This window comes from Prinia subflava, chromosome 3, assembly GCF_021018805.1.
Source record: "Prinia subflava isolate CZ2003 ecotype Zambia chromosome 3, Cam_Psub_1.2, whole genome shotgun sequence".
NCBI classification, from domain to species: domain Eukaryota; kingdom Metazoa; phylum Chordata; class Aves; order Passeriformes; family Cisticolidae; genus Prinia; species Prinia subflava.
Genome location: NC_086249.1, coordinates 96,704,422 through 96,732,123, shown reverse-complemented (window position 1 = coordinate 96,732,123; position 27,702 = coordinate 96,704,422). Strand labels below are relative to the sequence as shown.

Genomic DNA, 27,702 nt, shown 5'->3' with positions numbered 1-27,702 from the left:
CCGGGGGCGGGGCCCGGCGCGGGGCGGGGCGCGGGGGGGGTGTCACGTGTCACGTGACGCGCGGCGCGCCCCCTCCCTGGCCCCGCCCCAGCGCCCCTGAGGCGGCGGCGCGCGGGCGGAGGGGGAGGCGGGAAACGCCGGGGGCGTCTGAGGGCAGTCCCGGTGCGCCCGAGAGAGCGGCGGGACCACGCCCCGGGAACCCTTTTCGGGTCACTTGTGCCTTCAGGCGGCGTTCCACGGAGCGAAACTCTCTCGCTCGTTGTCGGGGACAGCGGAAAGAAACCCCACTGTCTCTGAGGCGGGACCCCGCTGGGGAGGTGCCAAGCCGGGGTATCCGCTGGAAATGTCCGTTCAGAGCGAATAGTGCCGAGGAACTGGGCAAGGCTGAGTCATCGTGGATGACCGATATGTTACACTTATTTATGATACATCCCCAAAGCAGCTTCTTTTATCTTTTAAAGCTTTTCCCTGTGTCATGCAGAGATACTAATCTGCTTTAAAAAAATGGAATCTCGGTTTTCCTTCCTTACTGCATGTTGGTAACTTGTGGTTCAAGAAAAACCGCTGGTGTTGTAAGCTGGGATTAAATTGCAAAAGCCAACAATGCTGACTGAAGGGCCTCAAAAGTTACCAGTGACACGATGCCAGTAAACCAGCCCCCACAGACACCATTAAAGATTTGCCTGTGCTATTACTCCACATTACTGGTAGTTGTCCAGACTTGGGGTGTTTTGCTGCAATTGCTCTGTGATAAGCAAAATCTGATTGTTGCCACTTGGGAATGCTTTGTGAGATACCTTACCAAGCTCTTTAATTTTTTTTGTTTGTTAGTGCTTCAGCTGGCATCGAGGAGCCTTGGATGGGGCGTGAACAGCACTTAGTGCTCATGTGTAATAGCAGAGGATTTCACTGCAGCCCTTAACTACAACATCTGAAATGAGACAAACACAGTCTTGCGGTAAGATCCACATCCACATTTTCAAGACTGACAGTAAAGTAGCACTTGGACTACTTGCCAAATATTATCAAAGATTTTCTATTATTCTCTAATCTTATTGCCAAGACTGATTTTTTTCTTCTTGGAACTATAGCTATAGTTTAGAGATCATCTTGCTCAAGAACATGCTACAACCTTTAGAGAAGGATCCACTGAGTTTGTACAAGGTCGTAATGATTGCTCCTGGCTTTTGCCCGAGATCCCCCTCTACTGCCCTCTCTTGTCACAGGGAGCTTCTACTCTAAAGTCGTGTCCAAGAACTGGAGTTCATTAGGAATTCTTATGCAAGGCTACAACATCTCCATGTAGGAACTCAAGGAATTAATCCCATGGGATCTTAATTAAACCTGAATTAATTAGTCTAATTCCTAGGAAAAGTGTGGGGTTTGTGTAATTTCTTTTGTCTCTTTTAAAAGCTGCAGTACTGTGTTCTTAGTGTATTTCATCTCAAGACAGGATGTGACAATTTTCAGCAAAGGTTGAGGTCTCTCTAGATCCAAGAAGGGAGGAAGCAATATCGTGACAGACATTTATGCAAAACATGAAATACCACTGCACTGTTAAGGATTAAGAGTTACAGAAGTTCTCTGGGAGGTGCCATTTCCTTAAGTGTTCTTTAACAATGCCGTGAATGTTCATAGACCAGGAACAGGAGGCGTGACAGCAATAACTGTGATATTTCCTTAACCCTCACCAGACCCACAAGACAGGCAGAAGGGGGAAATAATTTAGTCCAAAACTAGAAAATATTGAGTCAGGGAGAAGAGTTTATTCTTCCTAACTCATTCAACAGTGTGCTCTCGCTTCCTTCACATTCCTATTCACTGTTTGAAAAGAACATTCTTTCCTGTAATATTTATTATGCAATGCTATTTGCAGGGCAGGGATAGAGGGTACTGTCCCAGGGAAGCCTGCAGGGGAAGGAGGGGTGGAGCTCTGACCGTACCTTTACAGTAAGATGGTGTGAGGCCACGTTCGGCTGAGCAATTAGCTTCTTCTAAAGGAGGGAGCGTGGATATCCGTGTGGACTAATTTCTTCTGCTCCTGGCTCAGATCTCACTGAGGCAAGTCTGCACAATGCAGCTGAAGTTGTTTGCTGTTCTATTTTCCTGCTGAATAACTTGAAAAATGGGGAAAAAAAAAAAGGAAAATAAAGCTGAAGTGCTAGTTGGAAGCCTTGTGTATGTTATGTATGTTATTCTTGACAGAAAAAGAGATTTTGGAATTTAGATATACTTGCTATAACAATTTCCAGCCTGTTAGAAATAATGGAGGCTCTCATTGATTTTGGAAGACTTAATTTTAAGAAACTTGAATTCAGTTCCTCAAAATGTAACATTTATAAAGCTGCTGATTATTTTCAACTGCCCACGCAATGCAGATTGTTGTAAATGATGCTTTTGTTCCACATGCAGCTTTTTGACCTCTTGTTCTGTAAATGGAACTCAAATGGAAGGTTTTTTCATCTTTGAATACAGCCCCACTGCTTTTTAAAAATATATTTTTAAGGTAGTGGACACATTGGAAGACATTCATTAAGCACATAAATATTTGCGGTGCAAATAATTTAGTTCCTAAAGATCTAGTTTCAATAGCATATAAACCCGATTGTTTGCTTTTGGTTTGGGTTTTTTTAGTTTCAGTTTGATTTTTGTCTTTAATCTCAGCAGAGTGAAGGGAAGTTGGCAATTGCATTCTGCTTTTCCCGGCTGGTTCTTCTTTATTGACCTCAAGCTAAGGACAAAATGTGACTGTGTCAGGCTACTCCAAGCATGTGATACAGTGTGAATTAAGGAGTAGATGCCAGAGGTCCATGTCTTTCCCTTCTGCCTCTTAGTGACAGAGAGGGCTGGGCTGTCAAATCCTGCACTTCCTCACCCCGGTTGGACCCTTGGTTCCCCCAGCAGGGGCAGAAGGCACGTATTTGGAGCCAGGCTGGAACAGGTGTAGTTGTGAAGTGTCCAGGGCTCCGGGGTGAGGAGTCACGCTGCCACATGCACCCTTTTGCCTACTGGGAAGATGAGTGGTATGTGCGAGGTGCCTGTGCCTGCACAAGTGGATAAACTCCTTTGCTCTGGTGCAGGGAGCCAGCACAAACAGGTCGTGACCTTGGCTGCCAGCGCCCTCACATTTCTGTAGATCGTCTGCAGCACCCGTGTGCAGGGGACCTTTCCATGGATCCCGAGGAGGGCAGGGATTGCAATGACCCATAATATGTTCCGTCTTCTACTCTTATTTTGGCACATGCAGTACTCTGTCACCATTTGGCAAGAACCGTTTTATTGTGAAGCCATGACTGCAGTGATGCAACAAATGTTTCACAGGATACATTTTGCTTCTGACCTGGTATTAGACAATAGTTTTCCCTGAATGACATTTTATATTTAGAATCACTCTCACAGTGTTCAAACCCTGAGTAATCATTGTTGCAGTTGCTATCTTTCTGGTGGACAGTAAAATAAATCAATGATAAAAATAAATTCACATTCTGAAGACAGCTAATACTAAGTCCTTTGAAAAGCAGTTATTAAGCCAGTAAGTCTTTACAAGGGTCATAGAATCACACAATGGCTTAGGTTGGAAGGGATGTCAAAGCTCATCTAGTCATAATTCCCCTGCCAATGACCAGGGACACCTTTCACTAGACCAGGCTACTCAAAGCCCTATTATTCAAATCAAAATGGGGAATTCAGAATAAAAACCTCACAAGAATTTTGTATAGATAAAAGAAAATGTTCTTGGGAATTAAAATGAATAATTCAGAGAATATAAATATTAGTTAGTAGTATAGTAGTATAGTTGAAGGTTGAACATTTAGTGATGTACACTCCAGGCTCTGGTTTTCATATGTGGTAAAGATATTAAAACCAAGAAGCAGCAATAGAACTACATTAAGAGTCTGAGACTGTTGCTAAAATTGGTTAAAATTCTGTTAATCCTGCACAAACCTGAGCTCTTACATCATGCAGAAGAACTAAAACAAAGAGAATATAAAATTTCAAATGGTAGGTGCCATATGTCTATAGGGAGTACACAAAGATAGTTTTTATTAAAGCATGTTGTCAAATATATATTCTAATAAGGAAAATACATACTTAGTAAAGAAAATATATCCCATCTTTTTGGTTTTCTGTTTCAGTTTGATGATGGCATGCTGAATTACTTGCAACACCTGAATTCAGAACTGATTATTATGAAGCGAACTAGTAATTTACTCTGGGTAATTAGATGGCCTCAGGATCTGTACATTTGTCTGTGAACATCAAAGGGGTTTTATGTATTATCTCTATGAAACCTCTTGTGACAGTGTAATGCCTATGGCATGTTTTTTTACAGATATGGAGGTGGGCGTGGAACAGTAAAATTGCGGTCCAATGGTCATGTAGCAAGTGCTTAGCAGAGCAGAGCTAAAGCATAGCTTTCTCTGAGGTCCAAAGGCATTGCTTTCCTTGGCCAGTGCCTTTCTTAGGAATCAGTAACTACATTCCTGTTGCCCTCAGAGAGGACAGGACTGAATAAACTGGTAATAACTGGCAGAGACAGGATTCCACAGGGTAAGTAAATCTAGCCTCACACAGATTCTAAAGGATGATGTTTTTACCACTACCATCCTGATCCTGGCCATGCAGTTTCTGATTGTGGTGCAAGAGGTCTGGTTTTTATTGGATCCTTTCTTGAGTCCTCTGAGCTCATTTATATGGTAGAAAACATACCCAAGCAAAATAAAAGTGGATTGTTCTCTGCCAAGAAGCTGAATTGACTCACTTGCTGTAATGAGTGCCAGAGCTGGTGGAAAAGCAGAGCTTACCACAGCAAGGAGCATGGGAAAGGTTAAGAATAAGCAAGAGTTGATGTGGAGGAGACTGGGGACAGCATGAAATATTCAGCAGCTGCAACCTCTTAGATTGCCTCAGCTGCTGACAGACCTTCAGCCTCCATATCATCAAATCAAATGTTAGCCATCTATTAGGAAATTCTGGAGATGTTAATGGCTGCATTATTATCATGAAGACTAGACTGTACTGTCTGCTTTTGGGAACAACTTTAATACACCGATGTTTCCAATTTTACATCACAAAACAAGTGTATGTCTCATAAAACTGATGGGAGAGCTCAGCTGCACTGAGGTCCTCTGCAGATTCTTTATGCTCTGCTTATACCAGAAGGCAAAATAGTGTTACTTACCTGCAGGTGGAGTTCTGGGGGGCTCATAGGTAATGTACAGACAGCTGCTGAGAGAGACTTCTTTGCTTGGCTCTAGGAAGACAAAACCTAGGGGACATCTCACTGCTGCCTATAACTTTACCTAGTGGGAGAGTGTAGAGGAGGTGGATCTCTTGGAATGTCAGTGAGCATCTTTCTGTGTGTAAATCACCTGCTTTTTGTATGCTTTTGTTATTAATGCCGTTTTGTTGTTCATTTTCTTATCTCATTGCTGCTTCCAGTAAATCTCAACCTGTAATCTCTGCCTTTTATCTCTCTTGCTGGAGAGGAGGAGGGGAGTCTTATGGTTTTCTTTACAGTGGGAGTACTCAACTGAGCAATAGTACTCCTAACCCATGATGGCTGGAAAATACACCTCACCAGGGACACTGAAATGAACACTAGTTTTGACTAGCTTAATAAAAGATGCCTTGCTGTGTTTGTATTGAGAACTGAATTGGATTTGAAATGAATCTGGGAGATATTGCATTTATTTCTTTCTGTGGTTGCCAAAGCAGAACCTCAAAGCTGTGCTTATGGAGAAAGAAAGTAACAAGCCGGCTCTGGAAAGGAGAAACTCTCCAATGTATTCTCCCAGCAAAACAGAGAGGAAGATAACGAAGCTATCAATGAAACTGCCCAAGAGAAAAAGGCTCTTCAGTAGTGGAGGATAACTGAGTTTGTGAGGTAAGCTCAAAAATATCCTGAGGAAACTATGAGAAAGCCATGACATATCTAGGAGATATCATTAAGGCAAAAAGCCCAGTCACCCAAAGAGAAAGTAGATATGTGGACTGATCTTCAAAGACTGAATCTGACATTTTGATGACTTATTGTTTGCTTTCTGAGCCTCTGCTGAGACCTCATATTTTAAGCAACACTTAGGAAAGCTGAGTGCACTTTCCTTGTGCACTGGTGGAGGAGCATGACACACAGAGACACTTGTCTGAAACAGTGACCAGTTCAGCTCTCCCTGCTGCGGTCCTGGAAGGTGAGGATGAACTGCTGACCATACTGTCCTGATCCATCACAGACACCAGGCCTCTGTCAATCCTGGAGTTAACACCTGCCTCTGCCAGACCCAGCTGGTTTACAGCCAAACCTGCTGGGGAGGAGGCTGGAGCACAGCTGAAGATAAGAGGTGTCTTGCCCTGGGATGACAGTAAGGTAACACTCAGGTGGGAGCATTGCAGGCAAGCTGAGTGGTCAGGTTTGCATTCTGCATTCTTGTACTGCATGAGGTATTTGTTACAGGCTTATATTTGCAACTTGAAGATGGCTCCACCTCTGCTATCAATGACCTGTTTCAATTGGTCATTGTGGAGTTCCATACATGGTCAAATTGTGTTGAATTTGTACACTGTCTGAATGGTTTCCCAACAGCAGGTTCCTGTTTTTCTTTAATATACCACAAAACATAGTTTCTTGCTTGGGTTTCCTGAGGTGAGTTCCTGATAGCTGCAGCACACTGCAGTCATGTTATCCCCTCATATTCCAGAGCCTTTGACATTTAAATCTACCTATGAGTGTTTGTTAACAGAATCTATGCCAATCTTCATATTGCAGCTCCTTGTTATCAACTTCTAATTGCAATAATGCTCTTGGTTCATTATCAGAAGAGCTTACTCACAGCATTTGGTTCTTTCCAGGTTACAGTGCTCTTCTGCAGGAACAGAAGCTCCTTGGGGGCAGAGTTAGAGCTGGGGTGGAAACTGTTCCAGCTGCCTTATTTCTGAGTCATCCCTGTGAGTACATTAACTTCTAGAAGCTGCATTGATTCTTCTGTGCAGTTTAATAATATTCTAATGACTACAAAAAGAATGATTTGTCCATATATACTCCTTATTGAGGATATTAGGACAAAAGATAATAGGGGCATAAATAAAATCATAAGACTACACATTCAGATGATGAACATCAGTGTAACACTGGTAAAATTATCTGTTTATTGCAGAAGTAGAAGAATTACCTTTCAAACGATATAAGTTTCCTGTTATTCCAAGATAAATTTATATCTGGCTGTTCATTCTGTATGAAATTATATTTTTGGTATAATAACACAAAGGAATTAAATTACTAACTTTAGCCTCTTTTATACATTTGTTTATAAGAGAGTCAGCCTGAGGCAACACACTGCTCAGTGTTTCATATGCTATGTAGTTTATTCTTCCTGTTCTATGGAGAAATAATTATCTAGCTAATGAGCAAGACGCTGCACTGTGAGTGCAGCACAGCTAAATGCTTCATAAACACTTTAGGAAAATTCTTGCTCCCCCTGCAGTCAAAGGAAGTTTTTGCAGTGAATTTGAGAAGGCAAGGAGATGTGCCTGTCTCCTATGGATGCCCTAAAAGGGGCTTGATGTGTGTGTTTGCTTTGTCACTGCTTAAGAAAGAAGCAAGATTAAAATTTTAACATAAAAATGAGTTTCTTTCTCTTATCTTTGCTTACTGTTTTGTTTGCTGTACTTTTGTAAGCAACATGAAAACAGTGAGTGACAGAAAAGACCTACATTCATGGTGTATTTTGTACAGACTTCTCAGATGGTGGAGCATGTGAGTCTGCTAAAACAAAAGAGAACTGAGGGTATTAGAAATGTTAGGGGCATATGAAACATAGAGAAATGCAGTTCTATTAATTCACAATATATACATGATGTGAACTTTGAAAATAAATGGTATGTACACTAAATAATTATAATTAATACACATAAATAAAATACATATGATTGAGTAAATGTCTTCTTATATATATATATATATATGTAATAAAGACAGAGATGAAGTTTTGTATAATATAATAATTCCAGATATTACATTAAAATAACATCACAATATACATCAAATAGCATAAAGTAGTAAGTGGCTTTCTAATAGTTCAATGCCATTATTTTCATAAAATAATCTAGATTGGGAGGGAACTTAGAAAGTCCCCCCATTATCCTCTTCTAAGGTTGGAAACACCATCTGATTTTTGCCTAGACATCCAGTTATGCTGTGCCTTAAGTTATCAGAGGCCACGAAATCCAAATAAAAGATTTTTTCCCTATCTTCTCCAAAAAGACTGATTCCTATTTTCTTTTTGCCTCTTCCTCTTTAAAATTTTGTAATAATTAGAAGCCTGATATAAACCACAGAGGTCTTCTGTGGCTGAAACGCTCTTTTCCTTATACACAGCAGCAGAAGTTTTAACTTTTTTTGTAATTTTAACAACCAAGACAGTGTATGTAAAATCAGTGCTAACAAAGCACTTTTCTCCTGGGGGCTTTCTGGGCAGGAGAGGGAGGACTTAAGATTGGCACACTATCTTTTGGCTGTGTGAAAAGCCTTCATCAGGTGAACTTTAAACAGTCAGCCTCCCAAGGAAATCTGATACATAATCACACACTGAGGAAGAGGCTGTTGTGGAAGAAAGGTGAGAAGATACTTTCCTGGAATGTAGTGTGGCCTTCTACATGCAGAGCAGCAGGTGAGTGCAATGCTGTACTTACTCCACAGTTGCTCTGCCTCTCCTTTGTTGGTTCAAGTTCCCAGGCTGTCTTGATTATAGGGAATTTCACCAGGAAAATTCATTCTGCACTTTCACGAGCAATGCTCAGTTCATTTACCTCAGAAGGCAAAGAATGATGAAAGGACTTTCTGCAACAGAAGCAGTTCAAAGGTGGAGTGTCCATTTCTTAGAAAATCTTATAAATTAAGTTCTATTAATTCAAATCTTAAGAGGCCCAAATGTTCCTTCTCACCTTTGTGCCTTTAAACATGCACAATGTCACCTAGACCAGGTCAGTCCAATAATATTCTGTGTTTGTGGGTCCAAGGGCTGAAGAATTAAGGGAAAAAAAAAAAAAAAAAAAAAAAAAAAAAAAAAAAAAAAAAAAAAAAAAAAGTAAAAGAATGATTCTTTCCAGTCTTCAGGTAAAACACGTTCTGAGTTCTCAAGTGGTTTCATAAAAATACATTTTTTAGAGGACAGGACAAAGCTCCATCTTTCCTACTCTACAAAGATACCCATTGTTCCTCATGTCAAGTTGATGTTTATTGCATTAAGAAACATTTCTCTGTGTAAGAGGTATGTCCTAATCATAAGTGATTCAATTTAACACTTAAAACAGCAGAAGGGGTTACTTTGCTTCTCCTCCCCTCCGCTGCCCTCCGTAGCTGCCAGGGCTGTGAGTACAGGTAGGGATAGTTTGTCCTTTTCCCTGGGCTGCCCTAAGAACCACAGAGTTAATGGGAAGTGCCCATCCATTGCTGTGCAGAGCTGGGCAGACCTGCTTAGTTCATCCCAGAGGTCGCATTGCTTGGCAGCAAAGCCAACAACAGAATGGCTAAAATTGTCTCCTCTCTGTCCTCTCCTTAACCACACCTGAAAGGCAGCAAGGCAGTGACCAAGCAGCCTCTGCTCTTTAGGAGGGCTTGTGCTTCACACTGAGGGTGCATCTGGGTCTGCAGAGAAGCAGTGAGATGTACCTGGGGAGGTGTGGAGATATGGTCTCCATAGTCCAGTCTTCTCTTTAGAATGACTAAAGTGATTCAAACACTTCAGTAAAAAAAAAGGCCTGACTATTTGGGTTAGTCATCAGAGACCAGGAGTGTTGACCTTAGCAGTTGTACTTTAGAGTTCCTCAGGGTTCCCAGCTAACATTGTCAATAATATGCCCATTTTCTCTGCAGTCTGTGGGTGTTAACAACCTGCTTTGACAGCAAGCAGCCTTAATCCTGAATTTTGCCAAGGCATAATAATGTGAGGTTCAAAGTACTGTTCTAGTAAAGGGCTAGATACAAATTTCCATGGAAATTGATTGCATCATGTATCACACATGGATGAGTCAAGGATATTGTGAAATATTTCCCATTTACTAGTAATAGTAAATCCATAGCAAAGTGTGAATTATGCTCTGTAAGTGCTCCTTATCATGGTATCTGGTATGTATAATTATTTTATAGACCTCCTTTTATTTTGTCCTGTCACACTTAGCACAAATGGCTCTTGAGTTTGATGATGACAGAAATATATAGGTAACTATAATTCTTAGGTTACAATTTCTGTGTTGTAAATAATGATGTTTGTGCAGCTTGATGTGATGTGAGGCGAAAAAGAAATGGCACAAATACTAACCATCTCTAATTTCTTATGATTAATCTAATTCTTCCCTTCACCAATAGCTTTGCCAAGTCATTGAAGATGCCAGCTACCTAACACCAAATAAAAGATAAACAATTTAATGAAAAAAAGGGGAATAACCAATTTTACTTCACATTACAGCCTTGCATTTTTTCAACATTTCTGTAATGCCCAGAAAGATACAAACATTCCTTAATACTGACTTAGGAGTCATCCACATTGTCCTGATCTATAAGTTCCCTTACTCTATCTAGTTTTCCAAAATTTCTCTGCTCTTTGAGATTCTTGATGCCAGCATTCATACCTTTCACTATGGAAATATAATTATTTGGCTTGTGGCCACTCTGTCTGGTGTTTTATTTCGTGGTTACTGAAGTCACTTATTTTTTTCCTTTCGTGTAATCAAATGCAAGAGATTTTCTTGTTTTCCTGAAAGTGTTATGTAAACCCATAGTAGCTATTAAGTGATTTTATCAGTTGAGAAAATTAGTCATGTAATATTTACAGATCTCATTTGGAAACAGAGGAATTTGGCAGTGTTGCCAATATAGCCCCAATTCTCAAATATCAAATGCTGCTTTAAGGAAAAACCTTTCTCTACCTTTAGTTTCCATTTTCCTCCTTTGTGGTTAATCTGCTACCTCTTTGTTTAGTTTTATATCCAGCTTTTGTCTATTGTGTAATTGTGCTTACAGTCACATATATTTGTGTATTTAATTTTATTGTATTCACACATCAATGCTCTTTTATGCTGCAGTAGCAACAAACATCTGCAGAGAAATATTTGTTGACTGTTGTCCCAAATGCTGTATTTTCTGGTCCTTCCTATACAGGATCACAGACCAGCTGTGAGGCAGGAAGGATCACACCTCCTGCGAAGATCCTCTGGCCCAAATATCTGCTCAAAGTCGAGTCTGTGAGAGCAGGTTGCTCAGGATAGTGTCCATTTGGTTTTGAGTATCTTTAAAGCTGGAGCAGAGTGGAAGGATCAGCTGTGTGAAACTGTAGACAGTACTCTACCTAATGCAGCACAAAATAATATTTGCCTTCTTTCTATAATGACACATTGCTGGGTTGTAATTTTTTAAATTTAAAATGCTCTAGCTTGTTTTTAAATCTTTGTATTGTTCTGTCCCAGTCTTCCTGAATATGTATATACATCTTCCATATATTGCTTAAGTACCACATCAAACATACACTTTTCATTAACTCACCAAGTTCCATCTTAACATAAATATGTTTGTTTTCTTCAGAAACCACACTGGATCCATTTTCTGATTTTTTTTTCCTCCTACTCATGTAACTAAACAATCCTTTCCTACCAGATTGCAAAATCTCAGTTGCAGCCTCCATCTGAAAAAGCTTCCCTGGGTCTCCATGCCTGTGTAATTGCTCAATTTCATGTTTTTCTGCCTCTTACAAGCAACCACCTCTTTCAAAAAAAAATCAACTCAGTGACCCTTTGCTTTCAATCTACTTTTCAGAAAGCTTTCCATTAAAACATTCCTCCCTCTCACTTTCTTTGGCAGGTCTTATGCCCCTGGATAATGTCAGCAGCAGCAAACTGTGCTGAGCATCATTTCTTAGCAGATGGAACCAGTGATTTGTCCACACTTGTTCCAGACCCTCACATTTTCTGCTTTTCCTGTTTTTCTTCACTCATGGCATGGTTGCCCAGGATTACCTAACTCAAAAAAAAAAAAAAAAAAAAAACCCTGTGGGCAGTGATGGCTTCTGGTTTGCATGGACCAAACTGCAGGAGGGTTTTCTTCATTATTTTGTTAAAAGTACTCAGCAGATCAATTGCTTATTCTATTTCTACTTTTAGACAAAATTTTCAAATTTTGTTACTGGCACAGAATTTAGAATAGCTGCAAAAGTTGACTGCTGGAAAGATGAAAGAGTAAGAAAATGAGGAATGTAGAAATCAGAGTCCAATTAAGAGCCAGTATTTGAGGAAAAAACCCCGTGAAAATCACCCAATTATCAGAGGATGGCTCTCCCTAGAAATTACATGTGCCAATGCACCTAAAGAAACCAGACTGCTGAAATACTTCTTGGATTTCTGCAATTTTTTGTGGTATAGTGATACACTAACAACAAAAAAATCTCTTCTTACTAGTCTCACTGCCTTCAATCTTATTATTACACAGATATGTTGTAAAAAAAAAATAAAAAGAAAGCACTCATCTATTGCTCAGTCCTGTTTCACAGTAAAAGCCCTTTGCCAGATTGTAAAGCCTGTCCACTAGTGAGTAGTTGTTACTGAACCAAGAAGTACATTAGCAGCTGGATGCATGATTTATTTTTAACAAAGCCCCAATGCAAGCACTGGAATTAGGGTATGTCATATGACAGGATTTTGTACAGGTAAGCAGTCTTTCAGACAGTCTTTATTGTTCTTGGAAAGGACATTTGAAACTTTTCTAATATAATTAACCAGTTCATCCTTAGGAATATCCTGTTTTATCCTAGAGGGTGTGTGTAGCCACAGAGGGAATCTGGCATAAAGCCAGGAAGAAAACTGCAAATACTGTAGTGCACTTGTCCTGCAGAGATGAATAGTCTTCCTTGTCCTCAAGGTGCAGCCAGGTGAAAGAATAAACTCCTCCTCTTATCAGCTGGGATTTGCTGAGGCTTAGAGTTTATTAGATCTAGAGACCTGCTGAGAAGGGAATCATGAGCTCACCCAGAGGCAAGAAAGCAGAAAAAGTTTCTTGTGAAAAGAAAGTCAAGCTCTGCCAGAACTGGTAAAAAACACTTCAGCTCTGGTGCCCTCTCCCTAGGATGGTGTGGGCTGCTGGAATCTCTGCTTTAGTCACTGCATCTGCAAAAAGTCTCCTTCAATAAAAGGCGGAGGCAGCAAAAATATTTCCTTCCCAACCTACTGGTCAGTTTTATCAGTAATACAGTGGTACACCTTTCTGTCTGACACGTAGGATGCAAATGGCTTCTACTTCATTAGGTGAGCATGTTTGATTAATCATTTCAGACTTGTGAAGCCAGGAATGCAGTGTAATATCACCTTCCTATGGTGGGAAGTGATCTGACATAGTCAGGAACTCAAGCCCTTTTTCATTCTGCAGGAGATGCCTTGGGTTCAGGGATTTGGGGTAGCTGTTTTATTTATGTGATACCCGAAAGACTAATTTTCATCACTTCCATTTGCTATGCACACTCAGATTTATTTTTTTTTTACATTGCTGAAATAATTTATGTGAATTTCAAGCATTTAAAGAAGTTTTCAATGTATGAAAACCATTAAATAAATCTAAAACTGAGATAAACAACCAAACCTTCAGTGTATATTGACATATTTTGAAAATTTAAATACTTACAGATGAATGATACATCTTGAGCAAAAATCAACCCCCCTCAAAAAAAAAAAGAAAAAATAAAGAAAAAAAAAAAAAAAAAAAAAAGAAAAGAAAAAGGTAATTGCTAAACTTCCTCTCTAAAAACAGACTTTTAAAGGAATGAAAGGAATGATGAGGCCTACCAGAACACAGATTCTGGGAAGCTTAAGAAATTACTCCAGAAGACTGTCTAACAGGATCTGGAAGGTTCACACGTGAGAGTTATAGGTGCTGATAAAGCCTTTTGCTGAGCTGGGTGCTGAGCTGGACAATAATATACTTCATTGTTTGGGGAGTAGTTGTGGCTTGCACTCTCCCCAGTGTGCTGAGAGTCAGGCTCCTCTCTGCTGCTGACTGAAATGCATCAGACCCTGGGGTATTTCAGTCAGCAGCACAAAGCAAGCTGTGCAAGGTATCCGTGGTGTGCATGAGGATTTCAGTAAATATATTTCTATGTATCTGCAACCTGTAGACCAACTTTTATGCATGTTTTTATTTGAGGGTGCTAAAAAGTAGGTGGCATTTAGATATTCTTGATAGTTGATTTAAAACCATCCATTTTTAACTTATCATGGTTCTGGTTAGGAGACAAATAAAAAAGATAAGAGAATTTAAAAAAGAGAAGTTTTTGGCTTCTGGCCAGACACAGACAATGGCAAGAGGGCAGCTTGCCCAGCCTGCTCTCTCCTGATGCTTTGCAGGCCGCTTGTGATTCACTCTCTGCAGTGCTTAAAGGCTTATGTGCCCATGTGTTATGCATGGAAACCTCAGTACAGTCTCTGCCATTACTCTGTACAGTAATGTACTTTGTTCAGGATACATCAGTGCATCATTTGTGACCATTAAATAAAAGGATATGGGCAGAACAGTTTGACTACTAAAGGTAAACAAGGGCTTATGAATGAAGAGAGTTTGAGACTGAAGGGAAAGTTTTCTGAACTGTGACAAGATCTTAGTTTGTGTAAATTAGTGAGAGAAGAAAAGAACATGAACTGAAAAGGCTTCACTAATTGGTTACTTGTTACTGCAAAAGACTAGTGCTGGGAATGTAATGTAGATCAGCTTCAATATCCTATATCCAATACTGTTATCTCTTCCCAAAGCAAACTTCCCTTGACCTTGGAGATTTTATCAGAGGGTGCAATGTTCTTGCTTATAATTTTCTCATATCAAAGGCCTTGCTTTTGTTTCCTTGCTTTGCATGTAGATTGAACCTGTAGAGATGTCTGCATATAACTAAATATTTATGTGATCCACAAAGGAGAAAAGAAATTTAACACAAGAATAAATTTATATCTAATGGACAAGGAGCATGAAAAGCAGTAAATGTTCCTGATTATTACCCTATTTGCAATTGAAGTGTAAATGCCTCTGTAGATATCTAAAAGATTTAGTGGTCCCTTGGGTGATGAAACAATTGCTTAATTTTGAAATATCATACTCTGGGTGCAGAACTTGATGGATATAACTGTATGAAAGGTGCTGTGCTCCTTGAGTTCCTGGAGTTTAGGCGCTGGGCCCCAAGGACAGCCAGAATTCTCATTGCTGTGTGGGTAATCACTGGCCATGGGCACCTGGAAACAGCAAATACAGTTTTGATGGGCACCAGAACTCCTTCACCTTTTCTAGAATGGCAGGGCTCTCTGTGTGTCCGTGGTCTTTTTTTCCTCCTTGGAAATGCATGGCCAAGAGAACGATGTCACAACCATGTTTTTTTCCATACAACAGGAAAAGGGCTGGAGTCATTAATCCAGGAGACTCCCTTTGGCCTGAGATATCTCTAAACCAGACTTGCCTGGCACTCATTTGGAAGATGGGAATCCTCACATTTTACTTAGAAAATTCTAATGATCTATTCTCTACTACCAGCAATGAAGGAAGAGGAAAGATAACTGTATGACGGAGGTTCTCACCTGTTTAAAGACTGCTGATTTACTCCAATAATTGATTATACTGGTGCAATTAATGCATTGAAAACTGGGTTTTCAGCTTAAAACAAGTTAAACTTTCACATATTCTGGAAAACTTGAAATATATCTGATGTTGCTGCTGTAAGGAATATAAATCATTCATGATTGTTTTTTATGATGGAGTACTGGATAGCATGCTTATCTCCTTCCTATAAAATCTTTCCTTCCAAAGATCAAAAGGTCTAAAAATATCCCCTTTGTCCTATTGCACAAAGCACTTATAAACTTGGTAGTAATCTTAAGGTGGTATCTTTAACCTTTTAAATTTCAAAAATCCTTGGTTAAAGGTGTAGACATACTAAGTAAGAATAGAACTAAAATAGTTTGATAACCAGAGAGAGCTTACTGTGTACCTACCTGCTTGAGTATATGGACAGGAAAATTGATCTGTTTTATGAAATTATTTCTACTATTAAATGTAACAAAAAGCCATAGAATATTGTCTTATCAAAAGATTCCAATTTATGATTTCTAGAATATAAATTTTTCACCTGCAAATGACAGGCAGCTGCCTTTGCACTCTCTGACCAAACAGGCCAGGCTAAGCAGAGGCCAACCAAAGCAGAGTGAGGCCAAACAACTGGCACATTTGTCTTGAAGACAAATCTTGAGCTGAAATAAAAAACTAAGGATCAGAACTATTTAGGATCAAAATTAAAGCAATTTCCTCAAGGAAATTCCTTGCGAGTAGAATAATGTGGTAGAGAAGGAAACATGGTAATTTACTTGAAACATTTTTCTTTTTGGGGGGAGGAGGGTGGGGGTATATAGGGATACACAGTCTTGATGCATTGGGCTTGCTGTAGTGAATTACACTGACAAAAATAATTTGTCATGGCCTCAGACAATCTGAGCTACATTTACAGATGAAGAGACTGACTGAAATATTCCCTAAGGTGCTGAAGCTTTCTTCTCTCACATCTGTTTCACTGGGCATGGAAGGCACAGCACACGTGAGGATCTTGGCAAAAGAGGTCAGGTGCTGTTGTGTTGTACCCAGCTCATTCAGATCTGGGTCTGGCCCTCAGAGTGCTGCACTCAGAGCAGTTTATAAGCCACATGGCAAAAATTCATATAGCACAGTGCTTGTTAGCTGAGGATAACTCTTCCAAGGCCAGGAGTGAATGTGGAAAAGGTCACTAGAATAAGTGGGTGTCCTGAAAGCCTAGACTGTCAAAATATTAATGTGCAGTTTCTGTGACAAGAAATTACAGTTTTATATTTCTCTTCCATAGGTACACAAAGCTACTGTGCAGAAATGCAGACAATGTTTGGGTCCCTCTAGAAATCTGAAAACATTCCACATGGACTACAAAAAAGAGTCACTTATTTTATCCAAATCTAGGTGCCTGAAGGTAAGTCTTAAATCCATACTTAGGTAAATCTATGATAGTAGATTGATTTTCAGTGGTTCTAGATAACTGTGTTATTCTAGCAGTAGAAACACTTTTACTTTAAAATATCTGTCCATTTGTGTCTGCCTGATTTTGCATGGATTTAGATTATTAAAAAACTATTTTAAAAACTCTTTGAGGACCTTTACAGAAATGCTTTTTTATACTACCAACATTTTCTCCGAACACTCTAACTAGAAATATTGAGCTTCTGTGAATACAGAGCTCTCTGGATTTACAGAAGAGAGGAAACCTAACAGAGATTTATTTCTTGCTTCCCTCAATACATTTCATCCAGGTAAAGAAACATGGAAAAAAAGTGTTGGGCCAGTAAAAAAGTGATAAGGCCTGAGATTGGCCCACAGTACAAATGAGAGATCAGAGAAAAAAATTACAATAAGGTTAATATTAATGTTAATGTTAAGCATAAAATAGTTGGTCTGTTACAACAGTAGCTTTGTTTCCACAGGGAGAACTTTTACAGCAAAGATATCTGATGAGACTTGCATTAAACTGCCAGTGCTGTCTAGTTTTTGTGCTGTTTAGATGCTGTTAATCCTGGCATGGCATATGACTGGGTACAATATTAGTTGTTAAACTGTTGTATGAATTAGCTACAAGTGTGTAGGTAGGGACAGACTGACACTTGTACTTTTTTCATGCCTATGTCTAAGAAGACTTTGGAAGAAGCCTTTGATATTAGTCCCAATCATACGTTGCATCATAGTGAATATTTAGGAAAATGACATTAATGGAAGTATTGTTTCTGGCTGGCAGAGTTGCAGGCTTCTGAGAAAAACACATGGTACCGAATGGGGAAGTTAAAATTCACAGAGAACTAAAATGCATTTCTAATATATTTCTCTTATTGCAATATATGGATGCATAGTTATGCCTCTTAAAGCAAATTCTGTATGTCCTATTGGGATCAATTCAAACAGCCCAGTTATGTGTTTCAAACAGTATTTGTCTTCTGCCCTTAAGGAATTCTCCAACACCAATCTCAAAGCCATATTCACTGTTCACACACCTCACATTTGGGGGATGAATTCTTGCTTGCCCCAGGTATTTTCATCCACTGCCCCTACTAAAACAAACTTCCTGGGTATGGTACTGAGTGCTAAAACAGACGAGGCCTAACTTTCAGGTCTAACTTTTGTCCTGACTAGTGTTGTCAAGTTTGCCAAAGCAAAACCTGAGAAAGCAGCTGCGCTGTGCTGCTTGGTGGAAAATTATATGTACAAGGGTCTGCTGACGACAAAGTAGGCCTGCTGTGCTATACATTTCTGCTTTGGCACCTCACTCTTCCAACCTATTTGGCATGACAGTCTTGACATGTCAAGATGTCTCACTGTGTCAGCTAAAAGGAGGGTGATGGCTGAAATGGGGTGCACTGCAAGCTGCCAATAAATGAACAGTTTCTCTAAGGCCAAGGCTTTTTTTCTTACAACAGTCCATCTGCTTAGACTGTGTTGCAATCAGCTATTTTAACAGTACACAGTTTCACAATGAAGTTTCATTTGAACATAAAAGAGGAAGCAAGTTCAGCGTGTTGCAGTTCAGTCAGTTATAAAACCCCCTCATCTCCTAGGGGACTTTCTTTCTATACTTCTTTGCTACAGAGGATTAGAAGTAAAACAGATGTTATCTTAGAAGTGTAATTTAAAGGGAAATAAAAACAGAACATTGCATTTTGGGGTAGGACAGACTCACAGGAAGCTTCAAACTAGTTAGAAGACATCATTTTTTCTGTGCCTGGTCAGCTGCTGTATCTTTGGAGGTAAGAACTAAAATATACTACACATTGTATAAATGTAGGAAAATGTTGCCCTTGCTTATCAAAGTGGCTTGGTCCTGTTTGTGTGGCACCACAGCTGATAGCTGGTAAAATGAGGATGCACTTGTTCTGTTTTGATGCACATTTGTCTGCAGTGTCTTAGCTTCTGTCCACAGACACTCTCTGCTGCCTTAAGTGTTGAGAACATTTCTAAGGTGCCATATTCACAACCATGACAAACTGTGGTTGCAAAAAGACTTCAAAATGAAAACAAACTTTTTCTTTAGATACTTCTGAAGACTTCATCAAATCAGACTAAACAGATTTTTCAGAATATTTTAAAAGTGAGTCTTACTAGCTCTGTTGTTTTTATCATAATTTAGATATTGTTATTGAAATTTCTGTGGATGTTACTGTATGTCTAAGTAATGTCCTCCAACTGGAGTACTCTATTTGTAGATTATAAATAAAAATAGGCACCAAAATCGATGCCTATGGGCATTTTAAAAAAAGTTCATAAAAAGAAAGATGAGACTTCTCTGAAAACATGATGATGTTAAAAATTATAAGCAAAATTTATGATTGCATTTTTCCAATTCTCAGTGAATTTCCTGGTTTGCTGCAAATTCACAGTTCGACTAGGGTATACATGCACAACATGCCTCCTGTCGCCTCATTTTTATGCTCTACAGCAAATGTGACTAACATTTCTATGCCTTTTTGTGGACCATGTCCTTCACTCCTTCTGGGGAGCACCTTCAGCCTTTTCTGTCTTTCATTTAGACTTTTAATTTCTAGAAAGTACATTCTCTTCTGTAAGAGTTCACGTGGAGTTTTTGCCTCCTTACTTCAAATGCCTAGTTTCCAAATGTTGCAGTACACGTAGTTCAGTCATAACAGCTAACAGTTCATTAAAACTAATACAGACAGCCAGAGACATGAAATGATTTCCACCCCAGGACAAAAATGATAAGAGCACAGGGTAGAAATATTACGTAGTCAAGTCTTTCTTATGAATGTGGAGCCTGATTCTTTCTTGCCTCAGATTTCATGCTGTTGTTTACAGCTGTGGATATGAGATGTAAAATGCTATCCAACCAGATTGATGGGGTCCTAAACTTTTGTATAGGCATAGATGATGAAGAAAAGTATGGAAAATGATGAACCAGGCTTGGTCTGTATGAAGTTTCAAGGAACTTGAACTGATAAAACAAACTTGGGTGGAAAACTTTGAGAGCTCAAGAAGCTATATTTACCAACATAAAGTTCTCATTATATTTTTATGGAAGCATGTCCCCCCAACTCAACTTAAAGATACAACAGCACTCAAAAAATACACTGATAATGTACTTGTTTCTAAATGAAAGAAGCTGAATGCTCCTGAAACTCATCGTCATCCATTTAGCATGATCAAAAATTGGTGGGCATTTGTGTGACAAGAGCATTCTACAGGATAGTAGACTTCTTGGGGAAGAGGTCTCCTCTCTTGCTTTCTTTAGCCTGTCCTTCCAGCAGATTCCCTCATACTCTTGATATACAGGGTTATTATTCTCTCAAACCTAGTTGTTTCCCTCAAACCAGCCCACATTCCCCCATGGGTGAGGTATTCCAGCTTTTCTGCATCTCTTCAACTGCTGACATAAAGAAGATGAACAGGGCTTAAGTTTTCTCCTGTGGGAAGACCAAAAGATCAAAGTGAAGTGAGATGTGAGGAAGGGACAAGAGTGGTTTGGCTCACGGTGACTGCTTAAAGAGCCTCGTGGTGCAGCTCTGTGGGCCCCAGACCTTCCAGAGCAGCAGCAGCAGCAGCAGCAGCAAGGAGAGGATGTGACAAATGTAGTGGGCAGCATTCAGATGCTTGTGCAAAACTACCCCCTGGCTATTCATCTTCTCCTCTGCTGTGGGCAAAGTGAGCCACTCCTACATCAAACAGCCTCCACTGCTATTGTAGAATCATAGTCAGAGAGCAGCATAAGTTGGAAAGAACCTCAAAGCATCATCTGGTCCAATGTTTCATGGGAAATATGAGATTATGTAGAACCTTGTCCAATCCCATCTTGAAAACATCCAGCGAAGGGGACTCCACTATGTCTCTGGGGAGTATGTTCCAGTCAATGATTGTTCTCACTGTAAAAAATTTTCTTCTCACATTGATATAAAACCTCTTCCCTCTTATCCCTGGGAGCAATTAAAAACATGTGGATGTGGCACTTGGGGTCATGGTTTAGCAGCTAACATGGTGGTGCTGGGTTAAGGGTTGGACCTAATGATCTTAGAGGCCTTTTTCAACCTACGTGATTCTGTGATTCTATTCCAATGCAACTTATGCTCATTGCACTTGTCTTTCTATGCGGCTGTTTGTGAAGAGAGAGCCTCTGTCTTGGTTGCAGCTGCAGATACGGGAATACTATGATGAGCTGTCCCTTCCCCTGGTCTTCTTTTCTCCAGGGAGAAGAGTCCTGCTCCTTCAAACTTTCCTCACAAGGCAGCTTTTCCAGCCCTTTGATCATCTTCTTGGCCCTCCTTTGGACCCTCTCCAGTCTGTCCACATTTTGTTTGAATTTTTTGGGACCAGAACTGGACACAGCACTCCAGGGGCAGCCTGACAAATGCTGAGTGGGAAGGTCCAGTCTCTGTCTCAGCCAGCTGTGCCCCAGCGGGTGCAGGCCAGGACCTGATTTTCCTCATTGCTGCAGCCCTGCTCTGCTGGCTCAGGGTCACCTTGCTGTGCACCAGGGCCCCCAGGTCCCTCTCAGCACGGCTCCCCAGGCACAAATCCCTGTGCTGGGATCTTTGGTTGTGTCATCCAGGGCAGGAGCTGCCACTTGCCTTTGTTAAACCTGCTGCTGCTATTGCTGGCCCACGCCCACTTTGCAGCCTGTGTAGGTCTCCCTGTAAAATGTATTTATTTCACCACACAATTTGGTGTCATTAGCATTACCTTTACCCAAGCCAAATGGGGTGCAGATACCAAAGACCTGTATACCAAAGGTTTCAGGCATTAAGGAGAGGCTCTACTTACCCATGTGCACAGCTCATTATACTACCTTCTTCTCTATCCTGATTTGCCCACGCTGGCTGTGCTGAGGCTTCCTGGGAGCTGTTCCACACTAGCCCCAGGGGAAGGTGAGATATGGGTCCTGCAATACATGTAAGATTGCTCTACAGACTGTCCTGCTTGCCAGCACTCTTGCATGTGTGTCTGGTAATCTGAGGTGGATCCCACACCTCACTGCAGGGATCTATCTCTACAAACCAAAAAAATGTCTCTTAAAATAGGGAAAAAATACAGACAGATGCATAGGATTTGAGTTTCCTCGAGACAGGGAGATTGTCATCTGGGATCCCATCTAGTAAATCAGCTAGAACTCAAGGTATACCTTGTGATAAGAGTTGAGCTCTAATCCCCAGCAGCACAACTTTAATGCCATTCATAGCCCTGTCAGGGATCTGAAAACCAGACATACCCAACACAAGCTTGTCTCTCTATGAGTTTCCATCCCTCCTTTTGCAATGCAGAAGAATGTCCCTTTCCCTGCTGAGCTGTGATCCCAGCTGGCAACCTCTTATTTCCATTCTCTCTAACAACTTTTCATCTCGCTTAGGTTTTTGAACGGGACACAATTTATCCTATCTCTTTCTGCACACTTTTCAGGCTTTCCATAAGTGTTTTCCTTATCCTGAGCCAAGTACTCCCATTCTGTTTTCCTGCTCTCAGACTGTAATCTGAGGTCTTTATGCAAACATTGGCACTGTCTACAAGCATTACAACCTGGCAAATTTGCTGCCACATGCTGGTAATACCCCTGGATTCTCCATGTGACCTTAAACATTCATCCCGCCTTCAGGCTTTTCTTCTGCTGAAGAACTGAACAAAAGCCTCCAGCAAGACATATGAGTTTTTAAGATCATCTGACCGTAATAAAGACTATGTCAGACAGTAAAGGCAGTGTAAACCTGACAGTCTTCTCCCTCTATCTTCACTAGGCTTAGACGGAATGCAGTCAATGCCCATTGCCAGGGCAGTAGCAACACAAGGAAAATTCTTTTTGTTCATCTTACATGCAAAATATGTCAGATCAGAAGTGTAAAAGGGACTGGTTTTCCTTGTGCAACAAAAAGTTACGCAATTATTTCCAGGCAGATGTAAGTGAAATCTGGATTTAAGGAGCGTGAAACCCAAATATCGAAAGACATCAGATATAATCTCTGTGCCCTTGGAATCCTGGTGTATGTGTGTCTGTGGCACGGAGAGGGGATTAAGGGAAGAGGCATCAGAAAGCAAAATTAATGAAAACTTCAATCCTTGTCAGATTTAAAATGCAAAAATTAAAGGTGGCACAGTTGCATGACTGTTGGGGTGATAGGATAATAACTTGACAGATATATATATATATTATATTGTGTACTAGGACAAGAAACACTACAGATACATGCACCTCCCTTTTGCATTCATGCTCTCAGCACTGCCTGTCAAAACTTCAGTCGGATTTCCTTGCAGAGCTGGGAAGTGCCAGATTTGTGTGGCAGCCTTTGCCACCTTCAGAGGGTAAGCTTGTAGCTCATTCAGCAGAACACACGACTCTGAGCACAAGGGGACCCTAATACTTTTGAATTTGCCAATTCTTTTGTTTCCACTACTGTCTCAGTGTGCTCCAACATTCTTAAAATAAACATAGCAGAATGCAGTGCAAAGAAATGAAACCAATGGTTTCATTTCCCTCATGTAGCACCTTATGGCAGAAACAACTCACATCTGGGGAGCAAGAAAGACCAAAGTGTCACATGCTACCTGAACACAGCTGCCTTTGCCTATGCTGGTTGAGCAGTGGACAGCCCATATATTACATTTCCACTCGTTTCTCCGAATCCACATTAAAAAATAACATGGGAATAAATGTATAACAGTTCCAGATTCAAGCTAGCCACAGCTAGTGGTGACTTTGCAATAAAGACACCTGGGCCATGGATGGTGGGGGAAAGGGAACAGCCTTTGCAAAGGGGGGAGCAGAGGCAGAAGGGTTGATAGCCTGAGCAGCTCTAGCATTTGGCTAAGATTTCTGTGAGGGCACCTCAATTACAGCTAAAAGCCAAAGCAAGACAACAGCAGCATACTGCAAGGACTGCCAAGCCCCAAACATGATTTTTCCCCCTTCTGTGTAAATAGGTCACCTTTAATTAAATGTTACTGCCTGTGGTAAATCTCACACAACCAGCAGCAACAAAGAGAATCCAGGGTCACCAAAGCAAGTTTGGACACATCTAATTCCCATTAATATTTCTGCCTGAAGGAAGGTTATTATCCCTTCAACTTTCTTTTCAACTTTCTTCATGGTGTGGAAGTGATTCCGTCCCCCCAAGGAAAGTCTTTTCTCACACTGTCTCCTCCCTAACATCTGTGTAAAGTCTATATCCATGTTTAAGCAGGATTTAGCCAACAATTATTAGTGCAGCATTTTGCACTAGCAACCACGACACATGAAATCTTTAATAAGAAATTAGAGTCCCTTCACTCTTGAAAAAGACCTTGTAGTATATAAAGAAAGAAAATATTTTAATAATTTTCATTTTAATTTATTTTTTATTTTAAAACTACTTTCTTTTTGCTGGACCAAACAATTTCTTTAGAACATCTTTTCCGTTGATTGTATCCTTGACATCTGTTGAAAAAAAAAGACAGAGATGGATTTAAAACAGTTTTTTTTGGTAGTGAAGCTTCTAAAGCTTGGGCAGAACATTTACTGATGTGCAGCATGTGTGTCCTTGCTGGGAAATCCTGTCTTTAATTACTAACATTTCTGTGCAGCCTCTGGGTCTGAGCTGCCTGCCCAGAGAGTGGGGAGAGTTAGTGACTGCTGGAACCCGACTGTGCCTTTGCAGAAATGCAATGAAAAGTGATTCCAGAGCTGTGGTGCGACTAATCCCACAGTCAAGGAGTGAGCTGGAGTACTTCTGAAATGTGCTCTTTCCTATGCATTGCACTGGAATCTCTCTCTTCAGAAGTACCCTGCAGATATCTATATCTAGGATCTAGTTTAAGATCCTTTTATAGCAGCTGGAGAGTGATAAGCAAATCTAGGGCACAATTCATTTCATTTTGATTTAGGTGTCTAAACCAGGCCAGATGAATCATGCCTCCAAAAAGTATTGCTTTTTCCACTTGAAAATTGACATTTTCATGTATAAAAGGTAGAGACAAGTAATTCCATCCTGATTACAATGCAGATGAGCAAAGTGCAAATTTAATCATCTGAGATTTTTTAATGAAAAAGGAACCACACCTACAGTTGTTGATTAGTCTGGAACAGAAGGGGTGATACTCTCAGTATGAATCTCAAATCATCATAGTTCAGAGGCAGCTGACAAACCACACACAACAAAAGTTGTTTCAAATCATATGAGAAACACGGGGAAATCCCTGGCTTCTTAATGAACTCCAGGACAAAATTAGATGTATTTAAGTATAAGCTATCACAGCAACTATTCCATAACAAAGGACTTCTGGTCCCTCTCTTCACAACTCACTAGGAATGCATTGGATGCATAGGATGTGCCGTACTTATGTTATACAAAATGTGCTTTGGTGAGATTCAGCACAACAGGGAGGCTGGCTGATCACTTCACTCACTGGCCCATGTCCCCTAGTAAGGCAGAGACACTCTTGATATGTCCAAATTGGATACATCTCTTTGCAGCTAGTAACAGACCGGTGGCTGTAATCACAACTCAGTGAGTTTCAAATGAACTTTTTGTAATTATTTCTTCTTGTCATTTTTGTGTCTGCTGGTGGTTCCTTTCCCTTGGAGAAGGATGTTGTCGGAAGGTTACCTTCATAGAATCACCTACCTTTGTGAAGACCTGAACCCTGAGCTCTGCAAGAGTTTGCCTGATGAAGGGGTGTATGAAATGAAGTCCATTAATTATTCTTCCACAGGCGAAGCACAAGGAAAAAGCGTCCTTCAGAGATGCAGATCTGCTGGCAAGTGCATTTCCTCAGTCTGCTCTAGAGGTAGCAAGCACAGCAGAAGGCAGAAGGACAACCTCCCACAGCCTGTCCAGCACCACACGCCCACAGGGCAGCCACCTCCAGCCACGCATGTCTGCGAGGAGCCGACGAAGAAAGTCACCTACCTGGTCCCACCTTCCTGCAAGAGCATTTGCAAGAACTACAACGACTTGCACATAGCTGGGGACTACGTGGTGCCAATTAGCTCAGTCACGACAGATTTTGCTTGTGACAGCGGCCTAGGCCCCTTCCTGGAGTCCTCAGAGATTCCTCCCGCCATGGAGTCCGTGCAGGCCGCCCCCAGCAGCAACGCCGCGCGCAGGCCGGCCCAGGGGAGCTCCTCGTGCTGGCGGCTGGCCAGCCTGGGGCCACACCAGCAGCCCCTCTCCGACTCGGCCCTGAACGCCTACCTGGAGCAGAAGCTGGTGGAACTGTACAGGCAGTACATCATGGACAGCACGGCTAACAGGGCATCCCCCACCCAGATCCTGGCCTCGGAGCTGATCATGACGAACGTGGATCAGATCAGCATGCAGATATCGCGGGAGAGGAACATGGAGACTGTCAAGGCCAAAGACATTGTCATCAGCCGCTTCTTACAGATAGCCAGTGGGAAGATCTCCTCAGAAATGAGCACACCTACTCTGCATATTTCCCCATATAGTCACATTAATGCTTAATGTTTGAATGTTAGAAACTTTTTATGTTCTTCAAAGTCAGTTTTTAGTTTAAGATACTTTCGGCTTAATAAAAATGTATTTACCATCCACCACTTAAATAAAACCTTCCAGTACATATTAAATAAGTAAAACAACCGGTACTCCTGTGCTGTGCAGCTCTTTTGTGGACCAGTAAGTTTTTTTTCTTTTAAGTGTTTTTAATGAACCTCAGACATTAAAAAAGTTTCACAGAAGAACAACTAAGGGCTCATGAAACTCTTCCAGGTGCTTCCAGGTGCTCGGGTGTTTGCTTTCTTCCTCACATACTTGATGTATCCCTTCAAATTTCCTCTCTGGCATCTGCCATCCTGCCTCTGGGTCCATGGTTGTGCAGGCTTACACTGCTGCGAGGACAAGCAAGCACAGTGATGGTAAAGCCACAGCCACAGAAATACAGAATTTAGAATGTCATCCAGTTTACCTCCCTGTCCTTTAGGGCTTTACTTAGGACATCCCTCACAGAAGGTTTTATAATTTGATCTTAAAGATATTAAGGGATAGACACTTTACAGCTCTTTCTATGCTAACCCTAATTATTTAATTGGTGTCTTCCTGTTCCAGAGTTCCCATCCCTTTTTGTGAAGCACAAGCTCTGTTTCCAGAAGCAGAAATTCTTGTTTCCAACCAGACAGCATCCACTGGAGTGTGTGTGTAAACCTGTGTGTTTTGCACTGACTCGAGCCCTCACAATGAGCCCTGGGGACCTGTGATCACAGACAGGCACCACCTTTGCCAGGTGCTTACACACCTGACACTGTGGAGGGGTCACGTGGGGGCAGCAGTAGTAATAAAGGGAGAAGAGGAAGGAGAATTGACCTTTGTTATGAAACTTGCATGTTGAAGGAAAAGGGCTACTCCAAAGTCCATTTGATTAATGTGAACAGTGCCCTGGAATGCAGAAGAATAGCTGAAATGGAGCATTTGACACCTTTGCTGAACACTCCTTTTGTTATGATTGCTGTACCATAGGTCAAGGTCATTTGAACTTGATGTATTTCTGATAGAAGGTCCTATTTTGTAAAATCTCACCAAATATTAAAAAAGAAGAAAAAACACTAATAACCAAAGCTGCCTCATGGCAAGAGGTGGTACCTACTCTGAGTGTTCATAATGTGTAATGTATTGATGATGCTGATCCATCATTGGTCGAAATTCGGA

The 27,702-nt window shown here is 40.8% G+C and overlaps 1 protein-coding gene across 10 annotated transcripts; it reads left to right on the top strand.

The window, feature by feature from the left end:
* The first annotated feature begins 91 nt into the window (after window positions 1-91).
* On the top strand, window positions 92-27,702 carry TASL (TLR adaptor interacting with endolysosomal SLC15A4). 10 transcript variants are annotated; one of them, XR_010079747.1, is made up of 6 exons: window positions 92-330; window positions 832-958; window positions 5,719-5,887; window positions 6,850-6,945; window positions 16,884-17,003; window positions 25,754-25,889. XR_010079747.1 is itself a non-coding variant. In XM_063392985.1 (6 exons), the coding sequence occupies exon 6, from the start codon at window positions 25,630-25,632 to the stop codon at window positions 26,503-26,505; it is 876 nt and encodes a 291-aa protein (XP_063249055.1). In that variant the 5' UTR covers window positions 92-317; window positions 832-958; window positions 5,719-5,887; window positions 6,850-6,945; window positions 16,884-17,003; window position 25,629; the 3' UTR covers window positions 26,506-27,702. The 10 variants fall into 10 exon arrangements, 7 of the variants coding, with proteins under 7 accessions (XP_063249055.1, XP_063249052.1, XP_063249056.1 ...); XM_063392985.1 differs by having other exon boundaries at window positions 92-317; window positions 25,629-27,702; XM_063392982.1 differs by having other exon boundaries at window positions 25,629-27,702.

Coding starts and splice junctions, on each gene's coding strand:
- TASL (XM_063392985.1), top strand. CDS start 25,630: ATGTTGTCGGAAGGTTACCTTCATAGAATCACCTACCTTTGTGAAGAC.